The sequence below is a fragment of the Portunus trituberculatus genome, chromosome 43 (assembly GCF_017591435.1).
Source record: "Portunus trituberculatus isolate SZX2019 chromosome 43, ASM1759143v1, whole genome shotgun sequence".
NCBI lineage: Eukaryota > Metazoa > Arthropoda > Malacostraca > Decapoda > Portunidae > Portunus > Portunus trituberculatus.
In genome coordinates, this window is record NC_059297.1 from 18809190 (window position 1) to 18824189 (window position 15000).

At 36.4% G+C, this 15000-nt stretch overlaps 1 protein-coding gene across 1 annotated transcript in view; it reads left to right on the plus strand.

Moving 5' to 3' along the window:
- LOC123518294 (zwei Ig domain protein zig-8-like) overlaps nt 1-15000 on the plus strand; it is a 98328-nt gene that overhangs the window by 38542 nt on the left and 44786 nt on the right. The window contains exon 3 of the mRNA XM_045279030.1: nt 9129-9301. Coding sequence (XP_045134965.1) covers nt 9129-9301 — 173 coding nt within the window. The remainder of the gene's footprint in view (nt 1-9128; nt 9302-15000) is intronic.

The following is a 15000-nucleotide window of genomic DNA, read 5'->3' on the forward strand; positions in this document are numbered from 1 at the left end:
GGAATGCCGAAAGCCAATTCCACGACATAACACTATATAGGCAAGATGTATGTTATGTATGTTCTATGACAAATGAGTGATATATGTATTTTAACTGCAGAAGTATATTATCAGCTCCGCTCTCTAGTCTGTACACTCTGAAAAAGACAAGATGAGAAATGTTGGGGTATCAAACTACTACTGCTTCATCTCATTTCCTTTCAACTCCACATTTAACACTCATATTATATATATATATATGAATATTTGCGAAGTCAACTCTGGTGTGGGATGGAGCAAGAGGTGGACTAAAGTTGATAGTTCTTGTAACAAATCGGCGACGCAAAATTATGATAAAGAATTGAAAAAAGAAATACAGTGCTCCAGCATGCGAGGATTGTATACGATTTTCAGAGATACTAAAGTCAATGATAAAGGTCGAAGTGTCGTGAAGGTTCTAGCTTGTTGTCACCTTTAGAAATCTGGCACGGATGGTTATAATACTGTAATGGTAACCTACGAATGTCGGTTTATGATTATATAGATGCTTAAACACTTAGAGTAGTCCGATATTGATTTAGAGGGTCAACTAACCTTATATAATCATGTCAAGAAAATAATTGTTTGTAAAGGGCATCAGAAACTTCGACGAAATGCCTCATAGTACTTAAGGAAGAGAGAGAGACGGTTTATGTAGTCTTGACCGAAAGTCGAGTAACACACCAAACCTATTGGACTGTGCTTAGTTTCACATCAATTTCAACTTCTTTGATCTGTTAAAAATCTATCAGGCGTCAGGTTTTGTAAGAAGACTGTCAACAGACTTCAGACTGAAGCAAAAAGTACGATACAGTGGAAGCAAGACTGACAGGTTACAGGATTTCTGACCATGATTGCAATTAGGAAAGGAACACACACACACACACACACACACACACACACACACACACACACACACACACACACACACACACAGAGAGAGAGAGAGAGAGAGAGAGAGAGAGAGAGAGAGAGAGAGAGAGAGAGAGAGAGAGAGAGAGAGAGAGAATCAAGTAGTACACATTCAAGGCTTAAATGTATGTGTTGAAAAAGAAAAGCCACTGCCTCTCCCGCAATACCAGCGAGTGAATGCGTGCGTCGTCAGTTCACAGCTGTATGGGGGTGAGATTTTACGAGGCGGGGCAGGAACAGCGCACAATGGTCGGAGTGCTGGTGTGCGGGGAGGCGTTTTGCGGGTGTTGGGGTTTACGGGGGTGCATTTTGACCGGGAGAGATGGGAAGGGGTGGTGGCTTTACGAGGTGTAGCTTTCCGGGGACAGTTATTTGGTAGGGCGGGGATGCTCTTTGGGGATTGTGTTTATATGGGACAGTTATCTGGAGGGAGATGTCAGAGGGTCATTACGTACGGGAGATGGTCATCCTGCTGCCTCCCGGGGTATTATTTCACGGGAGAAGAAGTTAATTATGGAAACTTGCAGGACTTTTACTGAGAGTGTTTCTATGTTGTGGGTGGTTAAGATTTCAGGAGTTGCGCTCAAGCTGGGTTCATAGTCTCATGTTCTGAAGCCTAATCAGAAGGTTAACGGTAAGTATGTGCTTTGTGTCTTATCTTTTTACCAATTTATTTCATACTTCCCATTAATTCTGTGTTTAGCTTTGTTCTAATGGAAATTTATCTACTTAGGTGCATTAGTGGACATTGGAAATAACTATATTAAGTACGGTTTTTTTCATATTCGTGATTCACAATTATTATTACGATTTTGATTATCTCCTGCAAAATGCATAACACCTGCAACACTACCTGCAACCATGTCTCTTTTTCTTTGGCCTCCAGTCCTTTTCTCCCTTTACAGAAGATGTAGGCAACTTGTAAAATCAATAGATAAAAATTCCTGTGTGTGTGTGTGTGTGTGTGTGTGTGTGTGTGTGTGTGTGTGTGTGTGTGTGTGTGTGTGTGTGTGTGTGTGTGTGTGTGTGTGTGTGTGTGTGTGTGTGTGTGTGTGTGTGTGTGCTTTCTGGCGCTGTAGCCAATACTAAATAATTATTATCATAATGATGATGATAATAATAATAATGATAACAATAATAATAACAGTATAAATAATAATGATAATAATAATAACAATAGTAATAATAATAAAAAAATAATAATAATGATAATAATAATAATAATAATAATAATAATAATAATAATAATAATAATAATAATAATAATAATAATAATAATAATAATAATACTGATATTAATAATAATGTTAATAATGATAATAATAATAATAATAATAATAATAATAATAATAATAATAATAATAATAATAATAATAATAATAATAATAATAATAATAATAATAATGATAATAAGAATAATAATATAGATAATAATGATAATATTAATAATAATAATAATAATAATAATAATAATAATAATAATAATAATAATAATAATAATAATAATAGTAATAATAATAATAATAATAATAATAATAATAATAATAATAATAATAATAATAATAATAATAATAATAATAATAATAATAATAATAATAATAATAATAATAATAATAATAATAATAATAATAATAAAAAACAACTATAATTATTATCATTATTATTACTACCGATTAAAAACAAAATTACACATAATCTTTCAGAACATTCCGCTTAGTAACAGCTGTCGAGCTGTCGACAAGTGAGATTTGCTTCGAAATTTCCATTAAATGTTGCATCGCATTTAGTTATTTACTTGCTGAAGTTGTTGCTGTTGCTATTTCTATTCGGTGTTGTCTGCCTGAATAATATCATCTGCTGACTGGTAAATTGAATATGGCCATTCTCTCTCTCTCTCTCTCTCTCTCTCTCTCTCTCTCTCTCTCTCTCTTTCTGGTTCACCATGACACTTGCCTGTTAAAGTGTCCGTTCCATACAGCGTGAAATACTCTTGGTTCACCCATGGGGCATGAACCTCTTCTATACGACATTTCGGTTAGTGAAAGTGATATTGTGTCCGACCCCTATGCACTGAAGTTGAATGAAAAAAGAAGAGATCAGGAATCCGACTGGCGTGATAATACCAGAGGAGAATGTTTCTGTTATAAGGGCACAGCAATGTAAGTGGAGTAGCAGCAACTGTGCTTTCTTGTAGCACCCATGTTCAAGCAGCACAGGTTTCACTGCTAGTATTCTGCTAATCTCCAGTTTGTTTTCAATGTGTTGCTTGCTTTGATCTTTATTTTGCTTATTTTCATGTTGACCCTTATGCGATCTGTTTTTCTGTTTATTCTTTTTCATTTTCTACACTGATTCCATTGGTCATTGCCTCACCCTCGCTATAAATGATAAGTGCATATTTGCCGGAAAGAATAGAGTTAGACGTAAATATTTGTCAACCAACGCTGTATGTAAGTAAAACCCTTACGCGTTTCCCATACACATTACATTCACCACACAACAGCAAGCAGACAAACATGCATACGAGGGAAAAACAAACATATGTGTGGCGAAATGATGCTTGCTGATATAAAATGCAACGTGCAAAACTGTAGAAAATGGTGAAATTTAAACGGGAAATTACGAGACATCGAGATCATAAGGCTTCAGTTAGGCTTGTAAATCATGTTCGTATATACGTGTATGTACAGTACACTCCAGGGTGACAACAGCGCGCCAGACCATTCCTATTCAAGTGTCTGTATAGTGCGCGGCCTGATATGGAGCTTTGCGTTTTTTATGAATAAATTTTTAGAGGTAGGGGAAGAGGAGAGGGAGGAACGCAGAATTGTTGGGAATGAGTATTATGTTTTATCTCTTGCATAACACGCATCCATCTAAACTTACGCTTCCCAAACCCATGGCCGCTATCAAAATGATGTTCGCATGGGTGTTTTTTGAGGCTGCTGCACGGCCTCGTAATTCATAGGTAAGTCACATATACAGTAAGAGTAACACATCAAAATGACTAACAATTAACACAACATGTCCTCACATTTAAGGCCGGGTCAGACCAGGATTGAATTTATGGTTTCAGACACCACCAAAAAAAAAAAAAAAAAAAAAAAATGTTTCTGAGCCACTGACAAACACACAGACACGCGCGGGCCCTCACACACACACACACACACACACACACACACACACACACACACACACACACACACACACACACACACAAACACACACACACTGCTACACTACTACCACCACCACCACCACCATCATACACAAAACCCCCCAAAATATATGAAGCAAATGGCCAGCCAGGCTTTCAGCGGCGAAATAGGAAGTTTTTATTTTGTTTGTTTTGTTTTCCCTCGTACATTGTCAGGCATCATGGTACAATTCCGCTTAATGTTCAAATTGTATTCGTAGAGGTTCATAAAGATAACAGGTAAAGGAAAATGAAGACTTGATATACACTAGAATATACGTACGTAATCATTTGTCACTGTAATTGTTTCGTTAAAGATACTACTACGTTATTCTGTCAATGTCAATGTTCTGACCAATAAGAAAGGAGCCTCTCTCTCTCTTGGGAAGGACAGTAGGGCAGTAGTCGACAAATACACACACACACACACACACACACACACACACACACACACACACACACACACACACAAAGAAAAAAAAAGAAGTCCTGCAGCACGTGAAAAGTTTGGATGCCGGGTCCTGCTCGTTGTCGTTGTAGCAGTTAAAAGTCAGAGTACAGTTACAAATTAAGTCTTCCATCACTGTGAACTGCGGCAACATGCATGAGAGAAGACTTTATTTATATAATTAATAGTTTGTAAGAACATACAAAATTCAGAAACTTATATTGGGGAGTAAAATAGTCAAAACTGTTGCTATCAATCTTCTGACCTCCATACATCCTTTCTAATGTTAATAAAATGGTCTGTCTAATCGTACACAAATCTTAAGGTAAAAGTCTCTCAGTACTGGAAGGGTTATATATATATATATATATATATATATATATATATATATATATATATATATATATATATATATATATATATATATATATATATATATATATATATATATATATATATATATATATATATATATATATATATATATATATATATATATATATATATATATATATATATATATATATATATATATATATATATATATATATATATATATATATATATATATATATATATATATATATATATATATATATATATATAATGATGATCAGATAAGTGAGAATGATGATCAGAAAGTGAAATTGAAAGAAGAAAAAAAGTGAAATAAAAAAGCAAAAACGAGAGGCTGAATCTGAATTTACTTTATGGTGAACAACGGAATTCGAAGACAAACAACGCACCAATAATAGTGAAAGAAAGTAATTCAACTATTAAACTACAATGTGTAACAGGTATTAATGTAAAAAAAAAAACCTTGAATCACATCTAGTTATGCATTTTCATCCCATTGTGTTGTACATCTTATAATTATTTGTACGCTTAATACAACCCTTCATTAAATAAAGATAAATTTTTCACGAAGTCTCCATCAACCTAGATTTCCTCATTTCATCATTAATTAGTAATAAATGATAACCGCGTGGGAATAAAGCGGAACACCAGAATTTTGTTTGCCCTACTCTAGTATTGCGCATCAAAGTTAATGTTCATTGCAATTCCATGCCTTTTCATTAATTTCTTCGTTTTAAGTTCATGCAAGCTTCAATATTCTAATCACTACTATTCTATTTATATATTTATTTTTATCGTGTCAAATGGTTCAACCGAGTGTACAAACAAATGTGTGTGTGTGTGTGTGTGTGTGTGTGTGTGTGTGTGTGTGTGTGTGTGTGTGTGTGTGTGTGTGTGTGTGTGTGTGTGTGTGTGTGTGTGTGTGTGTGTGTGTGTGTGTGTGTGAGAGAGAGAGAGAGAGAGAGAGAGAGAGAGAGAGAGAGAGAGAGAGAGAGAGAGAGAGAGAGAGAGAGAGAGAGAGAGAGAGAGAGAGAGAGAGACCTCAACATGCTATTATGAAATGGGTAAAACCATACTATTGGAGTTGGAGGAAACTCAATAAGTCACTTTAGTTACTTCTTTATGCATTACGTTGCGTCAACCTAACCTCTCATGTCAATGCATTCCGCATGTCTCACCCTTGTGTTTACTTAGATCTTTGATGTCGAGGTCACATTATACGTTTCATCGCATGAGGCCGGCACTCTCAAAATGTAACAAGCCTTATATAAACATGACCCAGTGGACTCTTCTCAAACGTATCTGACGTCAAACTCAATTCAGACAACTATCCCATCTTCCCCAGACATACTCAGTTATCCCCTTCCTCTGCACTGAAAACTTCCTTAGCCTGTTCTTCATTATAAGTCCAGACTGAATATCTAACCTACATTTTTCATGATATAAAAAGATACCATGGTATATTTTGCATCGTCTTATTACAGTAATTCTATTGAAGGATTTTATTCATCCTTGTATGAAGTACTGCTCCAGCATTTAGGAAGCTTTATCTACAACATGACTCTTACATAGTGTGAAAAAAAAGCTTTTCTTCTCACTGAGTATTGTATTTCATATTATCTTACTACCATTATTTTCATAGTAACAGCTCCTCCGAAATTGTTAACCGTTCGCCTTCCTTCCTCTCGTGGTCGTCCTGCACTAGATTTTCATCTTCCTCTCATCCCTATTCAGTATATCCTCCTAATATAAAACATAACGAACACCTAAATTCTTTCTTTTCTTGCTGATAAACTCAGGAAACTTCTGTTACTGTTTTTCTATCTTCCCACGACTTAAACGGTTTCACGAGAGGTATCAAGGTATCTTAGATATTCGTTATGTCATTTATTTTCAGGGAAAAATATTGCTGCTGGTATTTATCTGTTTCATGCAGACATTTATAAAATTAACTTTAAAAAGAATGGAATAAAAAAGATAAAATCAAAGAAAAGAAACATTTTCATTTTGACGTTCCACTATCGTATGCTGTAAATGACTACTGTGAGTTATGCAAACCTCAGCGTGAAGTTATCAAGTATTAAATTTTCCATTTAACAGAGTGATTGAATGCTTCCTAATATGAGTTATTACTATAGTTCACTATCTAAAAATATTTTATTCCTGAGTGCCTAATTTTCTATAGCATAATAAATGTTTTGAAGTGGAAATGCTAAAATATTTGGTAATGTATTATTTTCTTTAACAAAGAGAAAGAACTGTTGATAATAATGTTCCATTATCGTTCCACAAAGTTTCGCTCAAGATAGCAAGTTTGATAAAAAAAAAAAACTCAATGAAATGTCTAGGTTTAGACTGTTTACGATGCTCAAGTTCTGTTTCTCCATTCCTGTTAGCATCAACTTTAATATATTCTAATTGTTCCCTCCTCTAAGAGCAGGTTCAACTCCAAGACTTGACGTTATTGATTGACTGTTTGACAGGTGCCATCCCGGCACCCTGTTGTTCCCAGAGCCACACATCAAAGGAGCGGCGTGGTTAAGAGCTAACACAACCGTACTCAGTCACCGTCACTGGCTTGCATCCGTGACTGACGATCATACTGGGAAGAGAACTAAACTTTAATGATTCAGGATGAAATTTTAAAGCTGAAACTGAATACTTATTTGGTAGCCAGGTAAAAGATGAAGTATGTGGGATTTTATATTGATACTAAGAATCGACAGTTACTTACTTAAAAGAAATTCTACTAATTCTATTATATTTGTTTGTTACTGTAATCTTATAAGTCGTTAGTGCACCGCGTACGATTTTAGAGATGTATTACATGCAATTCACAGCTAATGAATTCTACCGTAGAACTTTTAAGGAGGCAAGGTTCACTGCAAGGGCAGTGAACCTTCACAGCCAACCTATCAAAATGATAAATCTACAAGTGTCATAATGTAGGATAGTGATGTCAGCCACTCACGGGACAAAATAACTATCTAACTGATTGCATTAGGTGACGCAATTAAACAAGAGACTTCAGGAATCCAACATCGATATAACATTCATAGTTATTTTACAATTCTTTATACATTTTCATAAATCATAATTTACTCATTATACATTAAACTGTGTTTAATGGGTAGTTACATGCATTATATATTTAGAAATACTGCATTACGATGCATCACGATAGAAAAATAAACAAAAAAATTTCGATTACTCTGTAAAGCTACACAGTTCCAGAAAACAGTATTATATAATCACACTCGTAGGACAATTGTTACTTGAATTGTCGACTGTGTGTGTGTGTGTGTGTGTGTGTGTGTGTGTGTGTGTGTGTGTGTGTGTGTGTGTGTGTGTGTGTGTGTGTGTGTGTGTGTGGTTTATTTCCATAAATGTAACTGTGTCAGTGTTAATAATTCTAGACACATTGTGGTGAAAATTATGAAGTCTGTCTGTCTGTCTGTCTGTCTGTCTGTCTGTCTGTCTCTCTCTCTCTCTCTCTCTCTCTCTCTCTCTCTCTCTCTCTCTCTCTCTCTGTTAGGTGGGTGGGTGAGAGGGAAAGAGGCCTTGTGGTTCGTATGCACTTCAGAGGGCTTACTTGGAGTAGTCAAGAGTCTTTTCAAAAGTCTTTGGTCATCTTCTGTGCTGCCATTGCAACCTGGAGACGAGCCCACCTCTCTTATTTTGCTGCCTCGTGTGCAAACTTGGAACTTGTCAACAACATTCAAAAAAAGTTATTTTGATATACGAGAGTATAATATTTTTGAGGTAAATTATGTTGTGAAATATGCCTTAATATTTCACTAAATCATTAATTACGTACCACCCTTACTGAAGTGCTAGGGTTAGAATGTCCCATATTTACATTATATCATAATGGTTTGTAAAGGACTATCTGCTGACTCCATTAAATTGGAATTTGAAGATAAAATGCGACAGGCAGATATGAAGGTTGCATTTGTTTGAGTTTTAAATGTTGTTTGTTTCATCTGGTATCATATGATTGATTTTTCTATTCGCATAATGAGAGAGAGAGAGAGAGAGAGAGAGAGAGAGAGAGAGAGAGAGAGAGAGAGAGAGAGAGAGAGAGAGAGAGAGAGAGAGAGAGAGAGAGAGAGAGAGAGAGAGAGAGAGAGAGAGAGAGAGAGAGAGAGAGAGAGAGAGAGCGTGTTACAAGGATATAAAATTAATTTCTTTTCACAGAGAAACCAGAAAATCCACAGAGAATGTGGGACCCCGAGAAGGGTGTTGAGTTTCTACAGGGGCTGCAGATGGTGCCCTTCCCCCTTGACAACATAACGGTGGTGAATCACACAGCCCAGGTGGGAGCTACCACGTACCTTCACTGCCAAGTACGCAACCTGGCAAACAAACAGGTGAGTTTCATTACAACGAGAGTAACTAGTAGTCTAACAGACAATTAACAATTTACAGGGAAAGTCTTCAAATGCAAAATGAGACACTACATTCAGAGGTAAATGAATCTAGTAGATATAAGATGGTCAGCAGGATGTTTGAGAGCAAATGAAAACATAATCTTACATCATATGAATTATTCTTTCCAGCTATTTTATGATGCACACCATACCACGAACGTTTTTTCATTAATATCTCGTTCCATTTTTATCATTTGCATTTCACATATTTAGATTTCTCTCTCTCCCTTCCTCCCTCTCTCTCTCTCTCTCTCTCTCTCTCTCTCTCTCTCTCTCTCTCTCTCTCTCTCTCTCTCTCTCTCTCTCTCTCTCTCTCTCTCTGTCTCTCTCTCTCTCTCTCTGTGTGTGTGTGTGTGTGTGTGTGTGTGTGTGTGTGTGTGTGTGTGTGTGTGTGTGTGTGTGTGTGTGTGTGTGTGTGTGTGTGTGTGTGTGTGTGTGTGTGTGTGTGTGTGTGTGTGTGTGTGTGTGTGTGTGTGTGTGTGTGTGTGAGTTTGATCTGCTGCAGTCTCTGACGAGACAGCCAGACGTTACCCTAGCTCAGAGCTCATTATTTCCGATCTTGGGATAGGTCTGAGACCAGGCACACACACACACCGGGACAACAAGGTCACAACTCCTCGATTTACATCCCGTACCTACTCACTGCTAGGTGAACAGGGGCTACACGTGAAAGGAGACACGCCCAAATATCTCCACCCGGCCGTGTGTGTGTGTGTGTGTGTGTGTGTGTGTGTGTGTGTGTGTGTGTGTGTGTGTGTGTGTGTGTGTGTGTGTGTGTGTGTGTGTGTGTGTGTGTGTGTGTGTGTGTGTGTGTATCGAGAAAGGAATTGCACCTTCATTAATGGGGGTGACATTCAAGACAGGTACTTAAAAGTTCTTTAAACTCAAATGGTATATGTACATTTTTCAATGTTCATATTACTGCTTGCATATTGAGACCATAGCTGACAGCTTGACAGACGTGGAGTTCAGGACGTTAATAATGCATAGGATGCGTAGGCACTAATAGTACACGTGGGCGACACTAAGCAGTATTGATGGTGTGCTAGTGTCAGTGAAGATGCATGAGAGGATTATGTTAACTGGATCCTGCGCACTATACTATATGGAGACTGGATGCTCAGAGAAGGAGTGATGTGATGATAAGCGTAATTCATTTTTCTTGTTTTGCATGCACTGGGTGAAGAAGCACAAATTAAAAGTACATTGAGAATTTTTCAGTGAAGATATGAATCTCGATGGAAACTGACATTACAGGTGTGTGAGTTATCGTGCGTTGCTCTCATCCAGTATGGAACTTCACTTATCTAAAACCTTGCTCACTTAATGGGTTCAAATTTCGAGGATATTGTGTACTTAGTTGTGGTGAAGTCTGAAGCAATCTAATTATTCAGTATTGAGTATAATTTGCATATTATGTTCATATCATCATTTATCTTAATACATGGTAATAAAGAGTGGGGAAATGCAATAACATTAAAGAAGTGCATCTACTCAAACTATTTATAAGGTAAAAGGCAAAGTAAAAACAATCAAATTTAAGTCAAATTTTTTGTGACTTTAATTTCTCTTATTACTAACATTAGGCTATATTGTTTTTGCCTTCATTAATAACTCTGAAATTCAAGGATCAATGATATAGTACAAAGTTTATGATATTTGTCCTCCTTTACGGCAGAAGACATTCTCACAAGTCCTGTTCTGATCTAGTAACTTTAAGAATAGTCACCGCTCTTGGTGAGGAAATCTTAAGATCTGATTCTTACATCCTTTCTGTCAGTGCAGGCTCATTAAGATCATCATTGTCCCAGTGGATGGTGCTCATCAGTGTTGTTCGCTGGTCTGTTCCCTTCCTTGATTTTTATCGGGCTTTCTTTACCTACTTCAGTATTTATCTTTCCTTTCTTGTTCCACATTGTTAAGTTTTCCATTTGCATTTCTTTCTTCATTGAGCTCATTTATCTTGTAGACACTTAGGTTTATAATCTGTGTAACAGCTGTCTTTTGCTTTCTTTACTATGTTATAAATCATCTGGAGGTTTTAACTGGATTTTTCTTAAACTGCAGAGGCCTTCTATGGTTGATCTTCACTATATTATGTGTCCTCCAGACGATGGCGTTGACCAAGATATATCTTGGCAGTTACCGGCAATGAAGTCAATCAACTGGTAAACCACAATGCTACAATTTACAAGTAATGGTTCACTGGTAACTCCTGTAACTCTCAACTTATTTTTTTCTCCTACACAATATTTGAACAGTTACGTTCTCGCAGTATCAGCTCATCCTATCCACGAGAACTCCGTTTCCCAACTATTTTTGAGGGAAGAACTGCAAGTTAAGCGAACTTTTGCCAATTGTTTCGTTGCCCTTTGCCAATCTCCTTGAAAAGTAAGAATTGTCTGATGATAATAAATAATTATTATCACCAGCGACTTCTTTTTTTTTATGTAAGAGGAAAAATGGCCAAGGACAACATCAAAGGAAAAAAAGGCCCACTTAGTTGCCAGTCCTTTTCAAGGAAATTGGCAAAGGGTAGTCACTCGTAATAATCATATGCACAAAAGCACAGTTTTAAAGCAATTAATCCCTATAACCTATTAACTGCTGTACCTCCATTACATTTGTTCTAAAAGTCCATATTTATCACCACATTTAATTAAACCGTCCCCTGGATTCTAATCATTACTAGGATTCCACTCTCTCTCTCTCTCTCTCTCTCTCTCTCTCTCTCTCTCTCTCTCTCTCTCTCTCTCTCTCTCTCTCTCTCTCTCTCTCTCTCTCTCTCTCTCTCTCTCTCTTATGAAGTGTTTGCTGTCTCCTTGTTTCCTTTCTAGCTGAGTATCTTGTTTGATGAGAACGATTACTCAGACAACTTGAGTACGATAATATGACGAACTATCCATTCATTGGCGTGGCATTTCAGCAGACACTGATGTGTTTGGTGCGGAGGGAGTGGGATAGAGTGGTGGTGGACATTAGGGTGTAACCTTACGGGGATGTATACAGTCACAGAACTGGCTGCATCTTTAACATTAGAAGAAATCACTAGCGTGTAACTTGATAAGGAAAAAAATAATGAGAGAGAGAGAGAGAGAGAGAGAGAGAGAGAGAGAGAGAGAGAGAGAGAGAGAGAGAGAGAGAGAGAGAGAGAGAGAGAATGGCTCAATGAGTTTCTAAAAGTGTAAACAGAACTCCCAGAGAGAATATAAAAAAAAAAAACAACAATAACAGTGATTCTACTTCGTTTTGCTGTTTTGTTACGAAAAATATAAAGTAATCTGGATATCACGTTTAGTTCTTTGTTGGCCCTCTCTAAGCAGCACTATTACTACTGCATTGCACCTTCTCCTATGATATACAGAGAAAAGGACAGATTAATTTGCTGCAAGCCTGCATTCCTATACCATTCATAAAATCTGTACAAAAAAACACATTCACTACTGTAGATTTCTGTTGCAGGCTGTGTTTCGGAACCCTTTGGTTATGGTCGATAATACTAAAAGTGCTGTGTTCACTAGTAAGAGGTTTGGATAAAACATATTCATTATTGGAAGCTGGTTAGTGAGAAAAGAAGTGTTACGTGATGCCTGAGGCAATGCATTCCCACTCACTGTTTCAACACCCGTGCAAAGTTAACAAAGATCTATTAGATAAGTGTCACGCATTATTCATGAGGGGAAGACTTTCTGCAACGTTAGATTTAAGAATCATTGAATTTTTGTTTAGTGTAATAATATTATTTCAAAATGTGTTTGAAATGTTCATGCTACTTACAAATATATTTGTGAAAGAGAAAGATTTTACTAGATTAAATTCGGAATTAAAACGTTTTTATCTGATTAAATACAAACTTAGTTAGTTACCTCTAATTGCTGCCAGACATTAAAAGATCTTTAGGGAAGGAAGAGGAAGAGTAACTTGAGTGATGTCAGTGTATATTTTTAGTACACAAATCACCGGATCATGTTATTATCATAATCCTGAATATTTCTGTAAGAGGTCGTGCGGTAAGTTTCGTTACTGCATAACACAAATTTTAATGGGCCGAAAGGGTATACTTGTAAAATGTTATATCTAAAATGTTTCTGATATACTAAAGACGGTTACATAACTGATTGTCAGTAATCATAGATGGATAAAGGTTAACATAAAGTAAATAATTTTCGTGGTCCATGATAGAATCTGTAAAAGGCCAAGCAAATAGTTTCATTTATTTTTTTTTCTCCGCCCAACTACATCTTTTATCCTAAAATATTTCTTTACTAGAGTTGTGGATATCAATTTTCCGTTAAAAAGCTCGTCGCTGGATGACGTGTGCATAAGTGCTCCATTAGGCGTTGATGTCACGCGGCTGAGAACGACCTGGAGATGGCAGATGGATATTTTTCCATGCGGTAATGACGTGCATTAAACGGCAGTTTGCTCTCTTTTGTAATAGTTTATGATATGACGTTATTGTTATGTGGAAGCAATGGAAAGGTGAAGGTTCAATTTTAAATTATGCGAAGGTCGGGAGAAACGAATGAAAAAAGCCAGCGCTTTATGGAAAAAATAGAATAGAAAATGACGTGTATTATTATAAAAAAAACATGTAAGAAATGTGATATTATAAGCATACACTATTACAATTACACTATTTTGTACTTTCATGAAATAGATAAATTGGATACGATGAAATACAAGGAACATACAGTGAACACTTATGTCCAAATCAGAAAGCATCTATGATCTGTTTATTATTTTAGCTAAAAAGAAGAGATGAAACACTAATACACAAAACATACATATTTACATTATTCTGTAATGTTTATAAAAGTGATTCAAGATGAAAATGTTGAAATTCTTACAACGAGAGAGAAGCGATACCCAACAACAGACTGGTAAAACTGTAATGAGCTCCATACGACTCCAACAAGTAATTGAATTTTCTTTCAGTAATGCACAACTATGGTATCTTAATACATGTGCATATAGCGTAATGGTAATACTTTGTTTCCCTATAGATTACTTGAATTTAGGTGACAAAGTGTAACTGAAGTCAGGTGGTCACTGTACCATGCAATTTGCACAACTCGTTATTAGGCGCATACATTTTTCGTTATAACTGATATTTCAATTTACTAGTTTCAATAATACAAGTGACGTGCAACTGACGGAATATCTAATCATAGCATTGAACTGAGCCACCCCAGTTTTCAATAGCATGAGAAACAATATCAATGGAATTTTCGTTAATAGAAAGAGAGAGAGAGAGAGAGAGAGAGAGAGAGAGAGAGAGAGAGAGAGAGAAAATCTATGGTAATAGTGAAAGACCATATGAAGGCAAGATGTATATGGCTTCGTTTGGGGACGAATGATCACTGCTTCATCTTGGCGTGCTCTCGTAAATAGTTGGCCAAGGTCTTTAATTTCATCTGTGGCCACCGCATCTCTCTACTTTTCCCCTCCATACAGCATGAATAGCAGGGCGAATTGCAGGGGATAGCAACGTCAATGAAAGAGGACAGGATGGACCATAGCGAAAAGGCAGCTCTGGTGACCTAATCTGGCTTATTCACCTTGAGTAGGTGTACAAGAACCAAAAAGTAATGTCCACACTTATTGTTTTAGAATAACGCAAACAAATACTTGAAAGA